General features: G+C 34.3%; 1 protein-coding gene across 4 annotated transcripts in view; it reads left to right on the top strand.

The window, feature by feature from the left end:
- The window catches only part of LOC131032194 (ankyrin repeat-containing protein At5g02620), a 120,682-nt gene that overhangs the window by 18,543 nt on the left and 77,139 nt on the right, over positions 1-25,000 (top strand). For all 4 annotated transcript variants that reach the window (XM_057963138.2, XM_057963141.2, XM_057963140.2 and 1 more), the window contains exon 3: positions 23,365-23,885. In XM_057963138.2, coding sequence (XP_057819121.2) covers positions 23,365-23,885 — 521 coding nt within the window. The remainder of the gene's footprint in view (positions 1-23,364; positions 23,886-25,000) is intronic.

Genomic DNA, 25,000 nt, shown 5'->3' with positions numbered 1-25,000 from the left:
TGGATCGGATCTCATGAAGATTGTGTCGGGAGGAGAAAATCCTAACTGCTCTAAATTTGAATGGCTTTTTGGCGGGAAACCATGGTATAAGGAGAGGAGCTCGAAACAAAGCATTGATTGATGCTGCAAAGAAGAGGGAGAGAAAAGAGAGATTAAGTGAAAGAGAAGAATTGTTAGCCTTAGGAATTATTCTAAGAGATTTTCAAAGTAAGTGAGCAAGCATACCGGTGAGAGGGTTCTACCGACATAAGTGTAGTTTCACAGTTAAGCTAAACTGGCAAGGTGTGGCAGAGAAGGCAACATCCGAGTGTGACACAGTGTGTTGAGAGACCGTGTGTGTGTGTGTGTGAGAGAGAGAGAGAGAGAGAGAGAGAGAGAGAGAGAGAGAGAGAGAGAGAGAGAGAGAGAGAGAGAGAGAGAGAGAGAGAGAGGTCGAGAATCAGAGAGAGTAATTTCACAACTGGTAGTGTGAGATTCAGTGGAGGAGAAAAGACTGTCAACTGACAGTAGGATATTTAATCAAGAGTTGTAGAATTCAATCGCAACAAGATGCCTTAACTATATTCAAATTGTATTTCAATATACATCGCCAAGTTAGAGCTTGGTGTAGGGGTTGGTGCCCTAAAGTTAGGGGTTGGTGCTCCTTGGTTTGGTGCCCTAAACTTTGTAATTTAGTGTTTTACCTATGAGGCTGGATTGGAGCAATAGTCTCCAACAACTTTTCTCACCGAGGTTTTTTTCACATTGGGTTTTCCTCGTACATCTGGTCTTGTGAGTTGCATCTGTGTGATTGATCTCCTTAGCTTTCCTTCTTGCTTTACCAATTTGATTGTTTAAGTGCTTGAGTGGTTAACTAGTATTTTGAAGTAGTTTTGAAAGTCAAAATTTAGGAACCACTAATTCACCCCCCCCCTCTTAGTGGTACTCTGTTTTCAACATGTCCTTCATTGGATCTCCCTACCTTGATTGCATCACCCGCCTACCCTTGCATCTCATTGAGCCACATGTCATCATTGCGTGCTCTCTTGTCTCTTAGCCTTGCCTTTATAAGTAGGGCCATTTACATTGTATGCAATTCTTTATGATCCAGTTGATCAGTATTTTCATCTTGATTAGAATACAATTTATTCTTATCAATCTATTTTGTCTCTCTATTGTGTTATTCGTTATGCCCTAGATCTTGGCTATTTTCAACAAATTCTCACATGGTATCAGAGCCATTGGGGCTTCATTGATTAGTCTTTTTTGGAGAGATTTTGGGGCTTTCATTTTCGTATATGGGGAGCTGCTCATTTTGGAGGTGTCCTATGGCGATTTCGACCTCACCATTGAGTCTGGGTGGCTGTTTCCATAAAGTTTGAGTATAAATTCTACCTATTTTGGTGAAAATCAATTTCGAGCCCTTTGGAGAAAAGATCAGCCTATTAGACTGTATGGTACCATTTTTTTTTTTAAATAAATTTAAAAATAATATTTTTATATTTTTGTGAATTTTATTCGAAAATTTCATTATTGAAATTCGCTTTTTTTGTTAATTTTTGAAAGTGTTTAATTTAAAAATAAAAAATAAATCAAACATATATATTTCGGGGGGGTTGCACCCCCTCATGCCACTATACCATTTTTTTGTGCAGGCCACACACTATTTCATAGACACCTCCCAACCGCCACCGACTACCGTTGGTGTCCTTCCTGGCTTCTGACAGTCACCTGCTCCATCGCCTTTCTTCCCGGGCTTCACATTGCCCCCACTTCTGGCTGCCACTTGTTTCTCCTCACTCCGCCCAACAAGTTCCTCTTTGGTTCCCACCTGGGATCTTCTTGAGGACAAGCCACGTGGCGGGACATTACTCGTCCACGCAGGAGGAAAGTCAATGATCATCACCACGTGGCTCCCTCAATCTACCATGTAGACAGTCCATGCGCAGGGGGCCATGCGGGAAGATATAGTCAGCAACCATACTGCACACTTTGTGTATAGACTGCCACATCATCACCACCTCATCAAACACATTGACTTGACCGTACGACACGTCATTATACGAAACCAGTCAGGATTTTCCATGTCATTTGTTTGTACAGTATAGATGCCCATGCAGTGCAGGGTGGTAAAAATTTTTGACGGTCATATGAGCACCAAATTTAAGCTCGTGGTTTGCTAATGTCATCATTTTTTTAAAAATTTGGAGCCCCCTCTCATTGAACTTTTTGATTTTGCAGTTCAACTTCAAGAGGCCATATCTTGCTCATTTTAGCTCCTTTTTTGGTGCAATTTTTTATTTATTTGGGCTAATTTTTAGTGCTCTTTGCAGTGGTGGAGGAACTTTCTGATTTGATGAACAAATTTTTCACAATTTGCAGTTTTTGATGATTATACTTGTCTAAACCTCAATTTTGCAACTTTAGAGGTTTCATTTGGAGTCATATGACCTCCTTTTCAGGTGCTGTTTTTTTTTTGAAGTGCATAATTTTTCGTCTACTTTCATAATTCGCCATTAGTTTGCAGTGATTTTGAGTTGAAATTGTACTTTCAATATTTGGTCATTTTTGGCCTATTTGCTACTTGGATCTCAGTTTAGATCAGCTGCAGTATTTGTTGGGGTCTCTTTTAGCCTATTTGAGGCAGTTGTAAAGTTGAAATCAGAAGTCCACCTTGCTTTGTTTTGCAAGTGGCCATTGTACATGCACTAAGTATAAAGTGTCAAATCATCATTTTGGGGTTGGGGTTGGGGGAGGGGGGATTCTTGATTGAGTAATTTGGGGGGGGGGGGGTGTCTTGTGTGATTGTGCCTCTCTTTATCTTGTGTTTTTTAATTTTGGTGTTATGGGTTCTCCTAAATTTCCACTTTTAACTCCATATAATTATGCATCCTAAAAGATTAAGGCATGGAGTAAACTAATAGAAAAAAGACTCATTCATTATGTAAATGCAACAATAACAACACCACTTGATCCTAAGGCTGATCCTAATGCTCAAGTTGAATGGATCACTAAAAATTCTATGGCACTTGGAACATTGAGAAAGTATGTATCAAATGACCTCATTTTCACATTGAGAAGTGTACAACAATTAAAGAGGTGTGGGATATATTTAATAGATTGTATGGTCAAGTTGATGAGATTAAGGGCTACAAGCTCAATAGTGAACTCACAACATTGGATCCCAAGGATTTTTATACAATCCAAGATTATGTCACAAAAGCAAATGAGCTAAGAAAAAAGTTTAAGGATTGTGGCATTGACAAAAAGGATGCTCAATTGGTTTATAACTTGTTGGACAAGCTTCCATCAGAGTATGTAGCCTTTGTATCTAGCTTTCACACCCATCGATTGGCTCAAGGTGCCTCCTACACTCCACCGTCCTTTGATGCATTCACGAATGTTGATACTTGAGCAATCTAAGTTGACCAAGATGGGGATTCTCAAATCTTAAAAGTCACAAGCTTTGGTGACTAATAAAGGGAATCAAAGCAATCAAGGAAAATCCAAGAACCAAAATCAACCTAAGCCTAAGCCACAACAAGATGGAGCACAATCCTCCTCTCCACAAGAAGGTGATTCTACATCCTCACCTAAGACGAAATCATATAAGGACAATCTTTTTTGTGCATACTGTGAGAAGTTGGGGCATGATGAACAATGTTGTTACAAGAAGGATATTGATGAATTAAAATATCTTCTTGAGAAGAACAAAATCAGTTTGCCTTCTAGAATGTCTGCATCGGCTTCTTCTTCCAAAGGAAAGGATCACTCTTTTGGGACAAATAAAGGAAAGGAACAAACTCTTTGTGGTACTACAAGTCATGATTTAGGGAGATGGCTTCTAGATTTAGGAACTTCTCATCATATGGCATCTTCACAGTCTATGTTCTCTTTATTTGAGCCTTGTCACATGTCATAGATTTTGATGGGCAAACATACATACATGGATGTGATTGGGAAAGGATCTATTGCCATTGGGGATAACTCCTTCAATGATGTGTTGTGTGTACCCCATTTGACAAACAATCTTCTTTCCATCTATCAAATCACACATGGGACAATGAGGAAAACTATGGAGTTCACACCTGATTCAGTTATCATTAGAGACTTGGAGAGTAGAGCTATCATTGCGATTGGGGTGGTTGATCATGCATCTCGTTTGTACTCCTTTTCACATTTTGGTCCTATTGATGAGGTTGATTCTTCATATGTTGATGATTCAGATATCGAGGAGAACTTTGGATACTTGAAGTTGGGTGTTCTCACATGTGACCCCGTTCTTGAGCCTTGCATTTCATCTCCTCCTATTGATATCACATCACCTATTGCACCTGATGATGTAGATAGTGCGACAATTTCGCCTTCTTGTGATTCAGTGCAACAAAATATATCTTGTCTTCCAACTTCAGTTCATTGGGATGACTACTTGACAGACATTGCAGGTTTGTTTGTAGAGTCCTACATTGCAGATTTGGGAGACATCATTGATGATATTCATCTTCTCTTTTATGAAGATTATCCTTCTTCGATTGTTGCAAGGGAACACTCTGACCCTCTTGTTCATTCTCTACATGATCATTCTTTCGAGGTTGACATGATTGTGGATTCTTATATATAACAATTGAAGGAGGTTTCTTTATCTTTAGAGGAGACATGTGAGTCTTTGGATCTTGTTGTACATTCATCTCCACTAGATCTTGGAGTGCCTTTTTTAGTAGTGTCCATTAGTACACCACCTTTGGAGGGGGTAACTTTCAACATTGACATGGGGACACTTGAGCAATTTTCAGAGACTTCATTCATCATGAGCTTTTTTCCTACATTCTCCCTTCATGTTTGGGGAGACTTCATGGATACACCTTTGGTTTTGTTTCTTCCCAAGGGGAGGAATGTTGTTCAACGTTCTTGGAGCAGTTTCTTCATTAAGCTTCGAGCTTCTACCATTGGTGCAGATTCTACATTGAGGGGGGCTACTTGGTCTCTTTTCTTCTCTCATATGGGGGGGAACGTTTTCCTCACATGGGATTTTGTCCTTCTCATACTTCTTTGAGAGTTCTTTGTATATAGTTTTCATCTGTCTTTTGGGGGAGGGTTTTTTCCCATTGGGTTTTTCTCTCTTTCCCCGCTTTATGGGAGATTGCATTTGGATTTGTACATGGGTACCTAACATGGTCGTGTAGCCAAGACCCATCTTGCATTGCTTAGTTGCATTGTAGACTTAAGTGCATTCCCCTAAGTTGTACTTAAGGGGGGGTGTTGGTGTAATTATTTATTCATGTTGGATATAATTACACTTTACTTAAGTTTACTTAGGTACATGCACAACATTGTAGTTTGCATATGAGAGACCTAGGGAGATGTGCATACATTGGGAGTGTGTATGTAGGAGAAATTCCACCTTTTATGGTGTGATATTGTTGTTACTTTATCATATCCAGTTATTGTGGGATGATAAATCCACCTTCGGTGGGTGATCCACCTCATGTGGAATATTTTACCATTTCTTCTACTTACCACTACCAACCCTTGCATCTCATTGAGCCACATGTCATCATTGTGTTCTCTTTTGTCGCTTAGCCTTGCCTTTATAAGCAAACTCATCTACATTGAATGTAATTCTTGATGATCTAGTTGATCAATATTTTCATCTTGATTAGAATACAGTTTATTCTTATCAATCTATTTTGCCTCCCTATTTTGATATGAAGCGTATAGCTATCAAGCATCACTTTTTGAGGGAGAAGGTTGTAGATCAAGAGGTTCAATTGGAATATGTGGCTACAAAGGACCAAGTTTCAGATATTTTTACAAAGCCACTTCCCAAGGAGCCTTTTGGGTTTCTCAGATAGAAAATTGGAGTCACCTCCCTCACCTCTCTCTAAATGCCACAAGGAAGATAGTCTGACCAGGATGTATTTGAAAAAGATTAATTGTATGTCCGATGTTCCTCTTAGGGGGAGCAGTACCAGTATTAGCCACAATGTGTTACTAAATGTGTTGCCATTGATTTCAAAGGGGGAGAATGAACAGTTGGTGAGATGTAAAGAGGATTTATATTGATAGGGGGAGAAGAACAAAGAAGAGATGAACAAATAGATGTTCATATACAGGTTTGAACAGGTGTAAAATGTAGGCATTGGAAGAATGAATCAGAACGGGATGACGAATTTATAGATAGTGTTAACATCAATGCTAAAGGGGGAGATTGTTGGCATTTTACTGAGAAATTTTGCATTCGACTCATTGCGTTGAGTCATGTGTTGGCATTGTTGTCAATTACGTGTTTGTGAGTCGAGCATTTGATCAGAATAGAGTAGATGAATGCATTTGAATAGATCAAGTAGAAAATGCGTAGAATGGACAAAATTGTGGTTTGGATTGTATCCCACATTGTCGGCGTATCAAAGCTATCAGCTATTTATATAGCCTGACACACACTTGGTAAAGTCAGTTATGGCTCACGTGTTTTGCTGCTAAACTTCGAGCGTTGTAAAGTGATATGATTGATATCGATATGACATTACAATATTGAAGAGACCTCATGCATCTCTTCTTGACGCGAGGAAGTCACACTGATATGGTAAGTGGCATGTTAAGTGGGACTTGCAAAGTTGATAAGGTTATATGGATAAGGCATTTCGCTATCAATGAGACTCTTCTTGAGTCACATCGATTCATCGTTAAGCTAAGGAGAAGGTGGAAGGTAAAATGAATGTCGATGAGACACGACTCCGTTGAATATATACTCTTTCAAGTCTCTTCAATATAGATTGAGAAATCGATTAAGAGGTAATAGAGACTGTGAAGAAGCATGTTGGCAAGACATTAGCGCATCAATAAGTCTCTTCGACATAACATACAGATGAAGTTATTGGGAGATAATCAAGGAGATAAGATGATGTGGCACGTGGAACTGCCATGGTGGTGAATACGACCAAACTTTTTGGTCAAATCTAAGACAGTGAGCGACTTGGATTTAACTGTCAGAAGAAATTCTTTTTGGCACGAGTTGTGTTGGAAATTATACAAATCAAAATGAAAAAAAAAGTATGAAACTCTATTGGACAGATTATGATCATTTACAAGTTTGATGATCTGTGATGAGAAAACGAATAGATGAATGAACCAAACTGAAAAAGAGTGAGTTGTGTAGATCATGTTGCATGATAACAATGAAACTAACCGATTTACTGATATGTGATGAGTTATTGACAAATAGAGTTTTGGCCAACATGAAAGAAAAATGGATAGAACATGTAAATATATGTAAACTAGAACAAAAAAAGAGACTTTTTTGAAAGATAACAAATTGATGATACTGTGAAGAGGAGAGAGAGCCAGAAGTTGAAAAGCAAAGCAGAGTGTGAGCTAAGTTGATACACTAGGCATAATTGAAGAGGTGAACAAACAGATTTGCAGAATACATCAGTATCAGGGCAATTATATGTATTTATTTTATTATGATTAGTTTGAGTGGGTGCTCAGGATAAGGATTGTAATTTCTTGAAGTTGTAGCTTCTAAATCAGGAGTTGGTACTCCTTTGGATTGATGTCCATAAAAGTTTAGGTATTGGTGTTCCTTTGAGTTGGTACTCATAAACATTACAATCATATTTTTCATTGTGAGGCTAGATTAGGATAGTAGATCCTAGTAGTTTTTCTCGCCGAGGTTTTTCCCTCATTAGGTTTCCCTTGTATATTTGGTGTTCTGATTGTGCTCTTGTGATTTTATGCTTTAATGTTTTAATCTACTTAAGTTGAATTAAAATTTTTAGAAATCGAATTTAGTGTGATACATTGATTCACCCCTCCCCCTCCCCCTCCCCCCCCTCTCTCAACGTATTAGTGTGTTCACCACATTCCAATTTCCTCCATTCTAGCCATTGGAGGAAAAGTCTCCTCAAAATCAATGCTTCAAGTAGAGAGTATCCCTTACATACTAATCTTGCCTTGTTTCTTGTTACTTCTCATTCTTCATTCAATTTGTTCTAGAATACAAACTTGGTTCCAATAACATTCTTATCTATAGGACTGAGAACAAGTTTCCATGTCAGATTTTTCTCAATTTGGCCAAGTTCTTCTTTCATGGTCTTTATCCATCCTTCATACTTGCTTGCATTAGAAAAGATCTTGGGTTCAAGTTTTGACAAAAGACAAATATTCATTTGTTCACTTGCCTTGGCAAGTCTTCTTCTGGTATTTTACACCTTCATTCTTTTCACCAATGATCTATTCTTTAGAGAGATCCCTTTGAACATACTTTGCCGAAGTCTTAGGAGTCTAGTCAAATTCCTTTTCCTCGGTTCCTTTTTCTTCCTCTTCTGAGTTTGCAGTGCAGGGAACACTTCCTCTCTTGCAATCCACAAGTTCTTCAATGGTATAGTCTCATTCTTCATTTACTTTGACTTTTGAGATTTCAACTATTTTCCTAAGCCTTTTATTGTAGCATCTATTGGCCTTGCTTCTTGTTCAATATCCCACAAAGATTCCTTCATCAAATCTTGAGTCAAACTTTCCAAGATCCTCATCTCTTCTAATATATCACTTGCTCCCAAAAAATTTGAAGTACTTTACAATGGTGGTCCTTCCATACCACAACTCATAGGGGGTCGTTGAATAGCCTTTTCTAACTTACACTCCATTAAGAATATAAATAGTAGTATGCATAGCCTCTCTCTAGTAAACATCCAGTAAGTTATCATCTTTATCATTGTCCTAGCCATTTCTTGAACTGCTCTATCCTTCCATTCTGTTCAGGGGTCCTAGGAGAAGACAAATGTCTTCTAATACCATGGTTCTCACAAAACTTATTAAACTTACTTGATCTAAATTCACCTCCTTTATTAGACCTCAGACATTTGATTTTCATATCCATTTCATTCTCAACCAATGATTTAAAGATCGTAAAACTCTCTAATGCTTCAATTTTTTCTCTTAAGTAACTCATGCCATTCTGGAGTAATCATCAACGAGTATCATAAGTACATTTCACCATGTACTCCACTTGTTCTAGTAGGTCTGCATAGATCAATGTGTATCAACTCCAAGGGTTTTGAAGAAGAATATTCTTTGCACTTGAACTTTTCCTTTATCTGCTTCCTCGTCTGACGCTCTTTGCATACATCATTAATAGGCTTGACAATCTTGGGCATATCTCTTACTGCATTTGTAGTGTTGATTTTCACAATGTTATTAAAGTTGATGTGTCCCATCCTTTTATACCACAACCAACACTCACTGCTTTGAGGAATTATACAATTTCTTCCTTGAGCTTCTTTTAGGTGGTAGATATTTTCATGAGTCCTTATTCCTTCTGCAATTAATCTTCGAGAGCTCCCTTTTCTAATTTCACCTCCATTCTCATGAAATGTAACCTGTAACCCTTGCTACAATCTGACAAACACTGAGAAGATTATGTCTTAAACCCTTGACATAGAGAATGCCCTCTGCTTTTCACTTTCCATTAATAGTTATGGTTTCATTACCAGAGATCTAAGCAACTTCTTCACCACCAAACTTGATTAATCCGCCATTCCATTTCTCAAGATTCATAAACTTTCTTTTGTCACTAGTCATGTGTTGGAGTAATTTTAAGACAATTATCTAATTATTTATTAATTAGGTTCTTTAATTGTTTTTTCACTTAAGATAAACTTAGGTGCTTTATTTTATCTAGGTGTTATGCTTTTTTAGTTTGAGTTCACTTAGAAGCACTTCTAGCTAGCTTTTATAGCTTGTAGTTGAGCTTAATTTAGCTTCTACTTTGCATTTCTTTAGTTCTTCTAATTTTAGGATTAGGCCATCTCTTGCTTTCTATAAAGCAAGTCTTTAATTCATTGTAATTGTGCCTCCAATATTGTACCTCCATTATTCTACCTTCAATATTGTACCTCCAATTCTTTTGTGAAATAATACAAAATTCTTTGGTTATTACAGAGCGTACAATCTTTACTTGAACTCTTTTATGTGATAGGTGTTTTGCTTGTAGATGATTCTTTGCTCCTGTGGTTGATCATCAAATTCTACATGATATCAAAGCATAATCTTAGCTCCTACATGGTATTAGAGCATTTTCTATCAAGTTCATATCAACATGCTTGAGGGATCCAACCTAAGGTAATTTTTCTGTGCATATTGGATTCAAACGAAGGTCACCAATGCGTCTGCAGTGTCGAAAAACCCTAAGATCGACTATTGTTTCATCAAAATAGGAGTAGTTGAAATTTTGTGTCAAATTAGCTGAAGGCAAGTAAATTGAGACAAAATCTATGGGTAGCTAAAAAAATTGGAGACTTAGGCACAAAATGGAGATCACCATCGCATTCAGAAGGCACATAAATCCCTAAATCGCCTATCAAATCATCAAAATCGAAGGTGGAATTTTTTTTTGTTGAAAAAAGTTGGTGGGAATGTTGTTTGAGGTCAAAAATTTGTACATCTGTACCATTGTACTATACTAGTGGCGTCAGAAAATTAGCCAAGGTTGAATTTCCCCTCGCTAAAAAATTTGCTTAGCAAAATTTTCATTTTTGTATCAAAATCTTCTAAAAATTGTGCAAAGAAGGTTTATTTTAGTAAAAGTCAATTTCTATTCACAAAAAGGTATGTACAACAACTTGTACTAGACCTGCATCTGTAGGTACAACACTGACATCGACGGATTTGGCTGCCTTCTAAAATTAGTGCCTAGCTAAATTTAGCAAACCTTCTCTAATTTTAGCTAGTTTTTTCTCTAAAAACCACTCTTTAGTGTTTTGGCCATAACTTTGTCATACAAAGTCAAAATCAAACCAAAAAGATATTGTTGGAAAGATAGTTTTGGCATTGGCCTTATTTTGTAGGTGGTTTGAATGTATTTTGCACTAATTTTCTGTATTAGGCCTCCAAAGTCAGCCTTCGATTTCGTGCTTTCAAGGCCTTATCTTGCACATCTAAACTCTGTTTTTTGACTTCCACACATCATAAAAAATATTTCAATCCTCAATTCATATCTCAAGTCCTTTTTTGCATTATTTTCATTAAGTACTCAGAGATCTCAATCTTGTCCTTTTTAGGCTACATGCAAATCGGGTCTCTATTTGTATTGAGGGTTTCTATTTTTGTATCTTTTTTGGAGATTATCTTGAGGAGTGACTCATGTTTAAGGTTTGTAGGTGTAAATATTGTGGGAGAAATTAGTGAAATGTGTCCTAATTTCTCACCTAATGCTTTTCAACTCTTGCTTGAGTGTGCATTAAAATCTCAAGTTGCTCCTTCTCCACCTTCAGAGATAGTTGTTGTACCTTCATTGATTGAGACTCTTATTGCTGTTAAGTAGGATAATTCATCCTTTTGTCTTTCTGATTGGGATTTGTATTTGAGAAACATTGCTTCATTGTTGTTAAGTCTCATATTTTAGATTTGGAGGACACATTTGAGGGTTTATGTCTCTTATTTGATAACAATCGTAGCACAACTGTTGGCACATCATGTTTGTCCTTGGAGCTTCTTCAAAAATAGTTTCCATTGGTTTCTTGTTTATCACCTTCTATTGTGATTGGGCTTGTACCTGATTGGTTTGTCGCATCTTCATCATCCAAGGACTTGGTGACACATGAGCAGTTTTCAGAGACATCATCATATATTTGGATTTGGATTCCTACATCTTCCAATTTATGGGAGTGGCTTCTCATCTTACCAATGAATTGGTTTCTTCTGAAGGGGACACATGTTGTTTGCAGGCAGCGGATCATGTTCTATTTTCATGTGTTAATCATTGGCAAGGGAACTACTTTTACATTGGGGGATTCTTATCCTCATTCTCTCTCTTATGGGGGGATATTTATTGTACTTCTATGACTAATTCTATACTTGGGGGCCACTTTAAGTCCTTCATTTTAGTCACATGTAGTACCCTTTTCATTTCGTTGCATCTCTCACTTTTGGAGGGTTTTTTTCCCATGTGGTTTTTCTCCTTTTCTCTATTTAGAGAGACCTCATTGGCAAAAAGTTGCATTGCTTTGCATTGGTTTGTAAATGAGTACCTAGTCAGACCTTTGTTGTCAAGACTCATTCATGCATATATTTTGCATTCATCTATTAGCTCTTTTGCTTATTCCTAAGCTAATATTAAGGGGGGTGTTGGAGTAATTTTAGGACAATTATATAATAATTTATTAATTAGGTCCTTTAATTGCTTTTTTACTTAAGCCAAACTTAGGTACTTTATTTTATCTAGGTGTTATGTTTTTTAGTTTGAGTTCACTTATAGGCACTTCTAGTTAGCTTTAATAGCTTTTAGTTGAGCATAATTTAGCTTCTCCTTTGCATTTCATTAGTTCTTCTAATTTTAGGATTAGGGCATCTCTAGCTTTCTATAAAGCAAGTCTTTAATTCATTATAATTGCACCTCGAATATTATACCTCCATTATTGTACCTCCAATATTGTATCTCCAATTCTTCTGTGCAATAATACAAAATTTTCTGGTTGTTATAGAGCATACAATATTTGCTTGATTTGTTTTGTGTGATAGGTGTTTTGCTTGCAGATGATTCTCGGTCCCTGTGGTTGATCATCACCTTTTGCATGGTATCAAAGCACAATCTTAGCTCCTACGATGATTAGAGAAACCACTATCAATTGCCCAAGCATTAGCTTCTTCTTTTGCATGGAGAGGAATCCACACAATCAAGGATCTCTCACCGTTGTTACTATCAGATAGACTACTAGATTTTTCATATTTTCCAATATTATCATTCTTTATAACCATAAACATTGTTTCATCATTTGAGTCATCACAGTCTTCTTTAGATGAGTAACTACTTTCTTTGGAATATAAACTTCGTTTAGGTCTATCTCATTTGCTTTTATGATCTCCTTTCCTAATGTTATCTTCTCTGAATGTACACCTAGATGCATAGTGACCAATTCTTCCACAAGTAAAGCATTTGAAAGGTAACTTACCTTTATACCTTTCAATGTCTTTTGTCAATTTTCTAACAAAGTTTGCTTCTTCATCATCCAGATCAACATTGTCTTTCATTTTCTTGCTAACTTTGAATGTAGCTTCCTTCTTGGAGTTATCCAACTCAACATCTCTCATCTCAAAGGCCATAAGTGCTCCATAAAGTTGATCCATTGTATATGTGTCCAAATCCTTACTTTCTTCAATATCATACACTCAAGGAACAAAAGATTCCAATTTGCCACCAACTCCTCTAATTCCACAAACCAGTTTAGTTACTCGGTGCATGTAGCTATCAATATTCTCATCTTCAAACATCCTTAGACTCTCAAACTTTCTTTTGATATTTTGGAACTTGCTTTATCTTCTTGTCTCCTTCATATATGCTACTAAGCTTCTCCTAGACTTGTTTGACAAATTGCAATCCATCACCTTCAAGAGTTTTGTATCATAAATCCTCTTATGATTGTATTTATTGTCTTAACATTTTTCTCATGCATTCTGATTTCATCCGAAGTAGCAAGCGATGTAGAGGGAAGAGTATAACTATGTACAATATAGTTCCAAATTCCATATCCCATAGAGTTCAAATATGATTCCATCATCATCTCACAGAAACAGTAAGTTGTGCCATCTAATTTAAGAACCTTGTAGGATCCATCTTGTGCCATCTTGAATCTACCTCAAGTGGTTAAGCTTCTTTTGGAGGAACTTGGCTTTGATACCAATTGTTGAACACACCTTAAGACTAATAGGGGTGAATCAATCTGGACCTAATACTTAAACATTTCTACTTAATTCATAAACTCTTTAACCTTATTCTTATCATTAGTAATGAAAGATATAACAATGAAACACTATACACAAAAGAACACTAGATTTATGTGGAAAACCCAAAAAAGAAAAAACCACAGCGAGAATCAATTTACAAATATATGAAATTATTACAATATAGTTTTAGGCTCATTTCCAAGGAAGCACATTGTTCTTTAAGGGACTTGCAGGTTACATCACACTACCCTAGGGCAAGATACAATGCTTGCAATCTAAAGATCACTTCTCCAAAGCAAGATACAATGAATATATGAATCAACAACAAGTAGGCTTTCAACAAATTTTCCTCAAGTCTGCCCAAAACACATCGTGGGTCAACCAAAGCATATTTTCTAGATAAACAAACTTAATGCGGATCCCCAACCGCCAAGGTAGGACCCAAAAAAATGCAATAAAAACTTCTAAGCAAGTAGAGACATCTAAGGATTCACCGCAAGCCAAGCACCAACACAAATCGACCAAACCAAGGTAGATAAACTAAAACATAGATTCCAATCACTATGCATAATCAAATAGACCATCTAGCATCATGTGGAGCACACCAAGATTTTCCATGAACGTACAACAACATTCTCAAATTTGTTCTTCACTTTTTCATATCAAGATCACATTAGCACAACATAAATAATACTCAGTACTTCATTTAGGAGAGCCAATCAAACACATAACACAATATCATTACTTGCAGACTACACCACCATTTGATAATTGAACTAAGACATAACACAAATGTTGTAAACATATCCTCCAAGCCACACCACTAGAAACATCAATACAGAGAAATGTAGAGCATTTCTCGGACCACTTCTGATAGGGAACCAAATTGACAACCAACAACAATTACTAACCAAATCAGATGCACACCAAGGACTTGAAAAGATAGGAGTACAATTTCCATAGAGCATAAACATCATATCCAAGTCCATAAGACCATATCTACAAATATGGAGGAATATAGAGCATTCTTCCAAACACACATCAATACATACTTCTATACCATTTTGGTCCATGAGGTTTCCAAGGACCGAACTGTCTAGAACCATCTCCTTCACATTTAGTGCATCATCTTCATTTATTGTCATACATATAATCCTCATCTTAATATCTCAACCCATTTGAATATCAACATACCACCATTGTCATTAGTAATATCAACAACTTCAATACATCAAACTCAGTATAGACATTAGACATCAAGGAGGTGGAAATCCACAAGCCATCTGCACTTAATATCCATTTGTTCCTCTCATCATCCTCAGTTATATAGATCAATACAAATCATGTCAATAACTGACAAATAATAGCCAATGCAATCTCATCATCACATCCTCAATGATCCATTCAACTAGTCATATAGTTACTTCTAACAACCATTGCAACAATACTCAACCAATCACCAACTGACATGACTGTCATCTCAACAACTATAGTAATACTCTACTCAACCAATCATCATATCATCAATGACTACAACAGTTAAGGAAAACATACAAGTTATTAGACATCAGGTTTATATCAATGACAATACATATTACTGACAACGGTACCCTATGATGTTGTGCCTTATTTTATGGAGGTTTAAGTGGTTCACTATATATTGAGAATGCCCTCTAGAACCCATAGAATTTTCAAGATGTTGTTTCTTGTTTGCCTTGAACCCAAGCATCAAGAACCTCATGAATATTTGTGCTATCTAGGTTACTTTCAAGTTCTATCTCTTTGGAATTATTGGGATTGTCTTCTTCTCTTGCATCTAAAAGTTAAGATATGGAGTCAAGGTTTCCCATATCTTCTCCTCTATGTTGTGAAATCCAATCCCCATCTATCCTATCCTATAGTTCGCTAAAAAGTATGTGAACTATTCTACTTTCATTGACAAAATAAATTTCTTCCTTCTGAGAATCCTCAACACCATTTTTGTTGATAAACAGTCATAGTCCTAGTACAGTGGTGTAATTTGGAACTAGGGTTTCACCAACTAAGATAATAAAACCAATAACTAACCAAATTAACCATACATTGAAAGAAGGGGGTACATATAATAGATCTAGCGACAATTTGATTGGGAAAGGGGTTGAGAATACTGATCAAATTTACCAATTTGTGGGTCTCCTTTCTTAGTTGAAATTTGAATGTAATTGTGAAATTAGGAAAAACAAGGGATAATTGGAGTAAATTGATGAAAGTAAAATGCTACAGATGTCCCACGGAGCCACAGATTGGGATCTGGGCAAAAACAGAGATTTAGAACCTATTCCTAGAGGTTTAGCTTGATTTTTTAGGACCAAGTAGTATAGATACACCCTGGTCCTCTGAATTTCGCTCTGTTGAAAGCTGAACCTGTTTGTCGTCGTCAACTCTATCAAATCTCTGAGTACAACTCCTGAGCTTATTCCCCGCACACAGAAAGAGAGGAAGAATGTTGTGGATAAGGGTTTACCTTAGTTCAAACCTTGGTGTAGGAATTAACCTTGAATGAAATAATGTAAATATTGAAGTAAATTCTAGGAGATATAACTTAAATTTGAAATGGTTGATAGAAGGATTGATGATGCAATGCTTTTTGAATGTAATCACAAATGTTGAATGCAATGGCATGACAAACACATGAACATAGAATACCTAAACATACACGCTTGCATGAAGATTGATGTAACTTTTCTTCGTAATGCTTGAAGGATGAAAATGTTGCCTTGGATGTCTGAAAATGTTCGATGATGATTGCTTCACAGATGCACGAATGTTATGGATAGATTGTGGATGTCAAAATGAATTGATAGAATGTCTTTAGATAGGGTTCCCTAGGTAAATTGTCGATTAGGCCGACCTCCAACAGTCAAGTGTAGCCACGGGCACCAAAATCCATCGAGGAGGGAGAGGGCCTGCCCTATTTCAAATTGGGTCTTTCTTAAGGGGGACCAAGGCATTTTGGGGCATCCTTGTGCAAGACCAAGGTGCTCCATGCCCTGGTCCTCGAAGAAACAAGACCAACCAATCATAAAACAGAGATAGACAACTCCAATATGGGGCCCACTCAACCATGTAAACAAATGACATGAAGGTTAGAGTAAAAGGGACCAAAAATCGATCCAGGGGAAATAGAAATAGGACATGCTAAAGTAGGAGCATAAAACATGAGGTGTGAATTGTACTGGTTATAATATATGATGCTACACCTAGTAAGGCTCTAAACGTATTGAACGACTCCTTCATTTTTAAAACTTCAAAGTTGACAATTTGTTTAATGCCTTTAATATTCACCTCAACATTTTTCCATGTGCCTTGTGTTTTCATATTGAATCCATCGACAAGGCTTATATTAATAGGGGTTTTAACAATCATCTAGGCCTGGCAAGTTTCTACCATTTGGTAGTTGGAATGATGTTCAAGTTAGCACCAAGATCTACCATTACATATTTCACCTTATTATCATTTATATGTACATTGATGTGTAGAGGGCCATTCTTCCAATTTCAGTCCTCAGATAGTTGATTGATTGTTGTTGCTTTTTGTTTATTCCAATACTTACCAAGTGTTTCGATTTTATTACCAAGTCTTTTTGTTGGGCTGAGGAGGCCAAATCCTTCAACATCTTTACTTCTTCAGTAAAATGTAACCCACCTTTTGTCATTGTTGTTTATCTTGTTCTATGACCCTCTCTAGTTGATTCTGAGTAGACTAGAAATACCCATGACTTCCTTCTTTCAGATTGGAGTCCTCATATTTCTCTTTAGCCTCCTTATGTATATTTTTCTCGAGTTCAGTCTCTTGTCTAGTGAGGACTGTAGCCTTCTTTTTTGTTTTGATTCTCTTTTTTTGCTTCATCTCTAATACTTCTTCCTATTTGGAGTACTCTTCATTGGATGTTTTGGAGGACTAGATGTCCATCTATTGGCAGTGTCTTATCCCCTGTGGTGACATTCTTTGGATTAGTCGGACTCCTTTTTGCTCACTCATAGATGATGTTTCGACATTTTGGAAGAAATGCATGTAGCACATTCACATTTGAATAAATCATGATTTTTATATTCAAAGAAGGGACATTTCTTTTTTAGTTCTGGTCCCCAACTTTCAAGTGCATAATGGCCACCTTTACCACAATTAAAGAAAAATGCATCATTTCTCCTCTAGTTATATCTTCCTTGACTTCTCCCTCCCCTATAGTTTGGCTACAGGTTGTCTTCAATATTGTCTTGTTGAAGGTTATTTTGCATAGTGCACAAGCATTCTTGTTGTCTCTCTAGGGGGCTACTGGTATCCTCCACCGTTTCTTTCATCTTCTTATCTCCTCTATCCAATATATGTTTTGAGTATGAAAAATCTCCTTGTTTTTCTCAACAAGACCTAACAAGGGTCCCAACAACAGAACCAATGTTAGTAAGAAATCTAGGGATACATATTGGACTTTTGAATCCCAATGAATTTCTAATGTTGTAGTCTTTATCCCGAACACAGTCCTAATAAGGAGAATAGAGAAATAATTTCAAACATAAGATATCTTAACTAGAAAAAGAGTAAGAACATACACAACACATTAGATTGAGACTAAAAAGTAATTGTACTTTGAAATATTTATGCATTGTATCATATACACGCGTATATCTCCTTATGCATCTTTATACATTCATATTATACATCCTCTTTTATATATATTCTCTCTGTCGTTATACTTATATTATATTGCCTTAAATTCACCCTACTACTAGTGATCGTGTCTTACAATCTATTTGTATATATAACATGGGATGTGACCATGCCTAGTATCCCTAGTTTACATTCTATGTTTCAATCCCTGAGCTTCATAGGTTTGATGCAACTATTTGGTTGTGATATTCCTACCAACTATTGTAATGAACCTTAGCTTAAATATTCATATAAAACTCTTAGATTTAAAATACCCATACTACTTATTCATTGAATTGAATTTTAATATTGGGAACGACCATAGTACATATAATAGATTTTCATATGGAACACTTGTTGTAACTGAATATTTTATTCAAACATATCATTTCAATACATTTTTAGTGCAAATGATTGCAAAATTTGTTTCTACAATAATTATCAATATATTCTTAAAAAATGCCCAAATGCTAAAGTCTTCCCATCTATCGAAATGCCTCAACTTGAAGTATAGATGCAACCATTATATTGGTGGATAAATAATAAATGAGGATACAACATAAGGAGGTAAAGAATCATAATAAGGATATATAATTATGTCTTAATTATTGTACTATAATGAGAAGGAATACTAATCAATGGTATTCAAAAGGGAATAAACTAATTAGGTTCACATTATGGAGAATCCCTATCAAAAGGAGAAAATCTTAGATATAGAATAACAAGGGGTAAAAGAAGCCTAAGAGTCAATATATGAAAAATATGTATCTTATGTAATTTCTAAAGAGTGTGGTGTTAAAGAAATTAGAACACAAAGGGGAATTGAATATATTATAGCAAATGGTAGCTCCACATCATGATGTTGGGAAGATTTACTAATAACATTGAAAGAGTGGTCATTAAGAAAGCTACAAGGTTCTCAATCATCACTAATGAGAAGTGGACCATTAGCAAGGCTAGGGAGAGGATAAAAGTGTTGTCCATCATTAAGGGATATTTTTTAGGGATGAGGGGAGGATAATATGGATCACTATCATAGTTTATAGATAAAAACTAAAATTTTTGGGAGGAGGCGAGATGGATCATGGAAGATTGATACATGGAAAATACTTACTAAAAAGGGAAGGAATCCTATTGAGTATGATAATGAAAAATGCTATCATAATAAAAAGAAAAGTAATTATTGAAGAAAGTGAAAAGATAAGTTAGTATAGAAGAGTGATTAAGAATTAAATTAAGGAAATTATAAGTGACAATGAGGAGAGTCAGATGTCATGGAATTAGTTAAGAAAATTCAATGATGCTAGAGACTAATATATTAATGTGAAACTAGGGGAAGATGGGATCGAGTGTCCAATTATTTTTGAAAGATAAATTAAAGGAATGAACTATTAAGAATGGGAGGACACTAAAAGAGTGTAAATAGTGTTAATTATAGTTAGATCAAGGGACATTTATGTAAAGTTTTGGAATGTTGTTGTGAAGGTAAAAAGTGAGATAGGGTAAAATGAGGAAAAATAGGTGTCCCAAATGTATATAAGGGTGTTTAGATGGTCAAAATTGGTGTTTTAAAGTTTTGATAATGTGTTTAAAATAGGGGTAAGGATATAAAAAGGCTAGGTACAATGGAAAGAGATTTTGGGTCGTAGAGTATAGGAGATGGTATGGATGGAGGAATAATATGGGTTTGAGATAAGTGATAATGGATAGAGATATGAAATAAAATATTTAGAGGGGTGAAAGAAAAAAACATGAGAAATTTCATAAAATAAATCAAGGAAAAGGACAAAGTTTCTAATCTAAACATAGGGTTGCATGGTAACTATTTCAACAAATAAAAGAACAAAGACTAATCCTAACCTCCCAATTATGTTTTTAAGAAGTTTTACATTTTTTAAATATTTATAATCAATATTAAACAAGAATAAGGTCAAAATTTTATTAGAATACACTACGTTGAAAGTAATTAGATCTATCATAATATAAAGAAGTATAAGAACCAAGCAATGAAAATATTTAAAGAAAAAATTCAACATTTGAACGGGATGCACCTAAAATTTGACTAATATGATGCTATAAAAAATATATATAGGTAGGACAATGGTTCTTGGTGAAAATGGTGACTATCAATGTTATATTTTGATAAACGGGAACTAACACCACTAGAAGGGGGATGTCACAAAAGAGGCAAGTTTGGAAATTGATCCAAGTGACTTGAAATTTCTAGGGAAGATCTATGAGATATTTTTCGTGAATTTATCTCAAATTTAAATTATATTTAAACATTTCTTAAGCTACCATAAATTAGGGTTGAAATATTAAAAAAACAATAAATAAAATTAGGACCTAGTAAATAAAAAAGTAAAATAGAACTTATTTTTGGTAAACTAGATGTGATAGTTGTAGAAACATTAGAATGCTCATATAGAAATGTGCATAAATATATAAGTCTCTAGATTTATCCTTTAAGAATGTGAGGCTAGCCCCATTTAGATGGAAAATTTCTGAAAGGGGGTGAGTTTGGAAACAACTACTTTAAATACCCTAATATTTTTTTGTGAAGCTTTTTTATGTCATATAAATACTTCTTATTTTATACTATGAGACCTAAATACTCATACATATCAGTATAAACCACTTTCAACCTCGCAAAATTAAGGTTTTGAGGGGCAGTATTCCTCAATCAACTCCCTTTTGCATATTTCCTAAAGATATCCATGTAGAAATATGATAGTTTATGTACATATATATATGATAGCGGTAAGGTTGAAAAATTATGATCAAAATAGATTGAAAGTTGAGGGTAAAAGCTAGATTAGGTTGTGTAAAAAAATATGATAGGTGAACAAAGAAGATAAAGACAAAAGATATGGAAGATAATGAAAATGGTTTGATGGAAAAGGTTTAGAAAGTGATCTAATACATAAGTACACTCAACAAGTGTGAATGAGGGTTTGATGTCTTGAATTATAAAGTAAATGGAAAACAAACAAGATAGGAAGCAAGAAACGTATGCAAGTAACACACACACATTAATAAAGGAAAGAAAGAGGAACCTATAACTCAAGATGTTTCTAGTGTGAATTGATCTATTCTCCTTGATAATTCACCTACAAGTAGCTTGGAGGATGCATGGAAAACACGACACTTGATTAGTGTAAGCTTTACAAAAAGTGTTCTTATAAGCACAAGTGGACGAAGATGGGCTCATAAAGAGGTTTCTAGTAATGTTTTTGCTTAGTAACTATTAGAAATGTAGAAGATAAATATTAATTTTGGTGGCAAAATTCATTAAAGATATCCTTACTAGATGTGAGGAAAGCGTAAAATTTAATGATGAGGCTCTATAAATAGGTGGGAGAGAATTTGAGTTTGGATGGGAGGATGAGAGTAGGTCAATCACATTTCAATTGGTTCTTGACTCTCAACTACCTTATAAGGTAGAGTAAGAGGCTTATGCTATGATGTGTAGAGGCAATCCCATGTCTAAGTTGTGATTATCAACAAGTTAGTTATAAGCTAAAGAAGGATAAAACAAGTTCCTTAAATTTTATATTTAGCAAACACTAAAATAAGCGAAATCATATAATAAAAAGAAGTTGCAGGGTATGTAATTCATGTTATGATACATATCTATATCCTTGTCTAAAATAGGGGTTGTGTTGAAAAGTGCTATCTAGCTAGATACATATGTAGAGGGAAGGTTATGAATTCTTTGATAATGAGTCAAACCTCTTTGTTTATATATATATATATATATATATATATATATTAAAAAAATGAGTTCCTATGATGTCTGTGTTGATGTAATATTTATATAGATGCTCTATGCTTTTTTGATATGGATTTCTAAATTTGTTTTTTATGATATTTCGATGTGCACTGATGGCCTAAGACTATTTATAAATACAAGACCCTAGATAATCAACTTATAATGTCTTGACTTGTGGGTTGACATTGTAATTGTTATATTCCAAAAGATTGGCTTCAAAAGTGACAAATGTGAGATTTGAAATAGATTCTAAAGGTTAAAGCATTGTCTATTCCAAAGGACAAGATACATTAAGATACATTTACATTAGTATCAAAAGTTAGCTATAAAATGAAAAAGTACAAAGACAAGGTATGTGCTTTTATCCTTAATGATTTGAATAAGTAAATATGAAATAGTAACACAATAATATTATTATATTTTAAAAAAATAAATTAATAAATTTAAATATTAATAAATGCATATTATTTAAAAAATTGTATTGTACTCTTATTACATATGTAACTATACAAATATTTGTATAAAATCACAAAGAAATTTTAAATATTTAACTAAGTTAAATCAAATAAATATGATGAATATTTTAATGAAAATTAATGAGAGTTTTAATTAACACACATATATATATATATATATATATATATATATGATGTTTGGTGGGGTATTTAATTAAAATAAATAAATGTAATTGATTTATATAAGATATGTCAATATTTTAAAGAATACATTTCAATGAAATGTATTATTGTAATTTAAATTTATAGGAATATCTTTTGAAATATTATAAATATTTTATGAAAATTAATTTTTATTGGTTCATATTATGTATCAAATTTTAAAATTAGAATAAATTGGTTATTATAATAGTCTCCTTTCAAAAACTATTAATATAAATTAACTTAATTAAATAGATTAATTAAAATTATTTTTTTATGAAAATATAATACTAATTTTGAAAAAATAAAATATACCCTAATAAAATATGATTTCATTTACCACAAAATTAAAACTATCATGCTATATTTTTTTACTTTAATATAATTAGATTTTAGATTTGAATTCCCTATAATATATAAATTGATTGTGTTGTTTATTTTTATAATTTTATTTTAAGATGTTATATTTTTCTCTTCTAATTTATTATTGTAGCATAGAATTGATTCAATGAGATTTAACTTATAGTAAATTATTTTATGCATTTTGTACAGACATAATTGATATTATTTTGGAGCACAAACCCATTCTTGTTTCAGAAGTAGATGATGTTGGTCGGACAACATTACACATTGCTGCATTAATACCCCCATTGAAGGAGCTTGTTCCACCATTTCATTCTTGGTTGCAAACAAGGCATGTCAAAGAAAATATAAAGATTGCCAGAAAGCTTTTGGATAAGGACAGATCATTATGTTACAAATTTGACAAGAAATCAGAGTGTGCTCTTCATATAGCAGTGAAGGAGGGGAGTGTGGAAATGGTGAAAACCATATTAGAGTATTGTGAAGATTCTATAGAATTGGTAGATGATAAGGGAAGAAACGCTCTTCACCTAGCTATCATGAATGCAGAGCAAATATTTGACATGAATTCAGATGTTATCACACCACTATTGCATTGTCTTGTAGCTGCATCATCAAAAAGGTTGATTAATGATCGTGACGATGAGGGAGAAACAGCATTGGACATAGCAGTAAGAAACATGGAGAAAGATGAGCCACTTTTCCATCAGGTAAGTCATTAATTTTGTCTTTTTAATGTGATGTCTATTACTCTTACAATTAATGTGAATATTTTTTATAACTTATATTTTTCATTTATTTTGAATAGTCACTTTTATCATTGGTTTTTTGTGACGGAATGTAAATATGGATGGAATAATTCTTGTTTTGTTATAAGTTAAAAGATATTTATTTTTTCATACTGGTCTATTCTAAGAACTTGAGGATTTATTCACTAAACGAAAGAATTATAAATTTCTAACATATATATTTTCTAAATTTATGGCAATGTATAAAAATAATAAACAAACACTTGTGTCGTCTCCTTTCAATAGTTTTTTAAGGTGCTAATATCATTAAGTTGTCTTGGGTTTCAATGTTATTGTGCTTCTTCCATTCAACTTGTATATATATATAGTGTTTTTCTTTGTTTTATAATTTGGTGGGTATTATTATTTATTTAAAAGGTTTATCACTCTTATAATTTATGTGAATAGTTTCTGCTAATTTTTTTCATTTATTTTGAATAGTCATTTTTAGCATTGTTTTTTGTGATGGAATGCAAATATGGTATGGAATAATTCTTGCTATAAGTTAAATGGTATTTCTTATTTCTTAGCCATCTTGTCTAATCTTTGACCATCTTTGTTCATCATCTTCAAGATCATGGACCATAGATTTAAACATGTATTAAGCATGTTAGAGCATAGGTGTTAAAATTTTGTCACATAATATCATACATGTCAAATCCAACTATACAAAAACTACAATTTCACTTATCATTTAACAAGACAAAGTTGAATCCAAGTTTGTTCATTGAATCGAGTTAAAAATCATGGAAAAAATAATTATAGCATATATTTTAATTGAATTAGGTGAGAAAACAAGGAAAAAAATAATTATTATACGATAGAGATACTCTAATATGAAATTCACATATTTCATAAGAAGTATTAGTCTTCTTTCCTACAATTAAGCTAGAGCAAATATTATTTCCATCCTCTTAATAGTCAATGCCCAAAATTTTTGTATACTAAGATAATTGTCGATACTATTTAGCATGCTTTTTAAGGCTATTGAATATGAAAACCACCTCTAACTTAGTCGTGTTATCTTATTATTGTTT

Source organism: Cryptomeria japonica, chromosome 4, assembly GCF_030272615.1.
Source record: "Cryptomeria japonica chromosome 4, Sugi_1.0, whole genome shotgun sequence".
In the NCBI taxonomy this organism is placed as follows: Eukaryota; Viridiplantae; Streptophyta; class Pinopsida; order Cupressales; family Cupressaceae; genus Cryptomeria; species Cryptomeria japonica.
The sequence above is the reverse complement of the archived record's forward strand: the minus strand, read 5'-3'. Positions and strand labels throughout refer to the sequence as shown.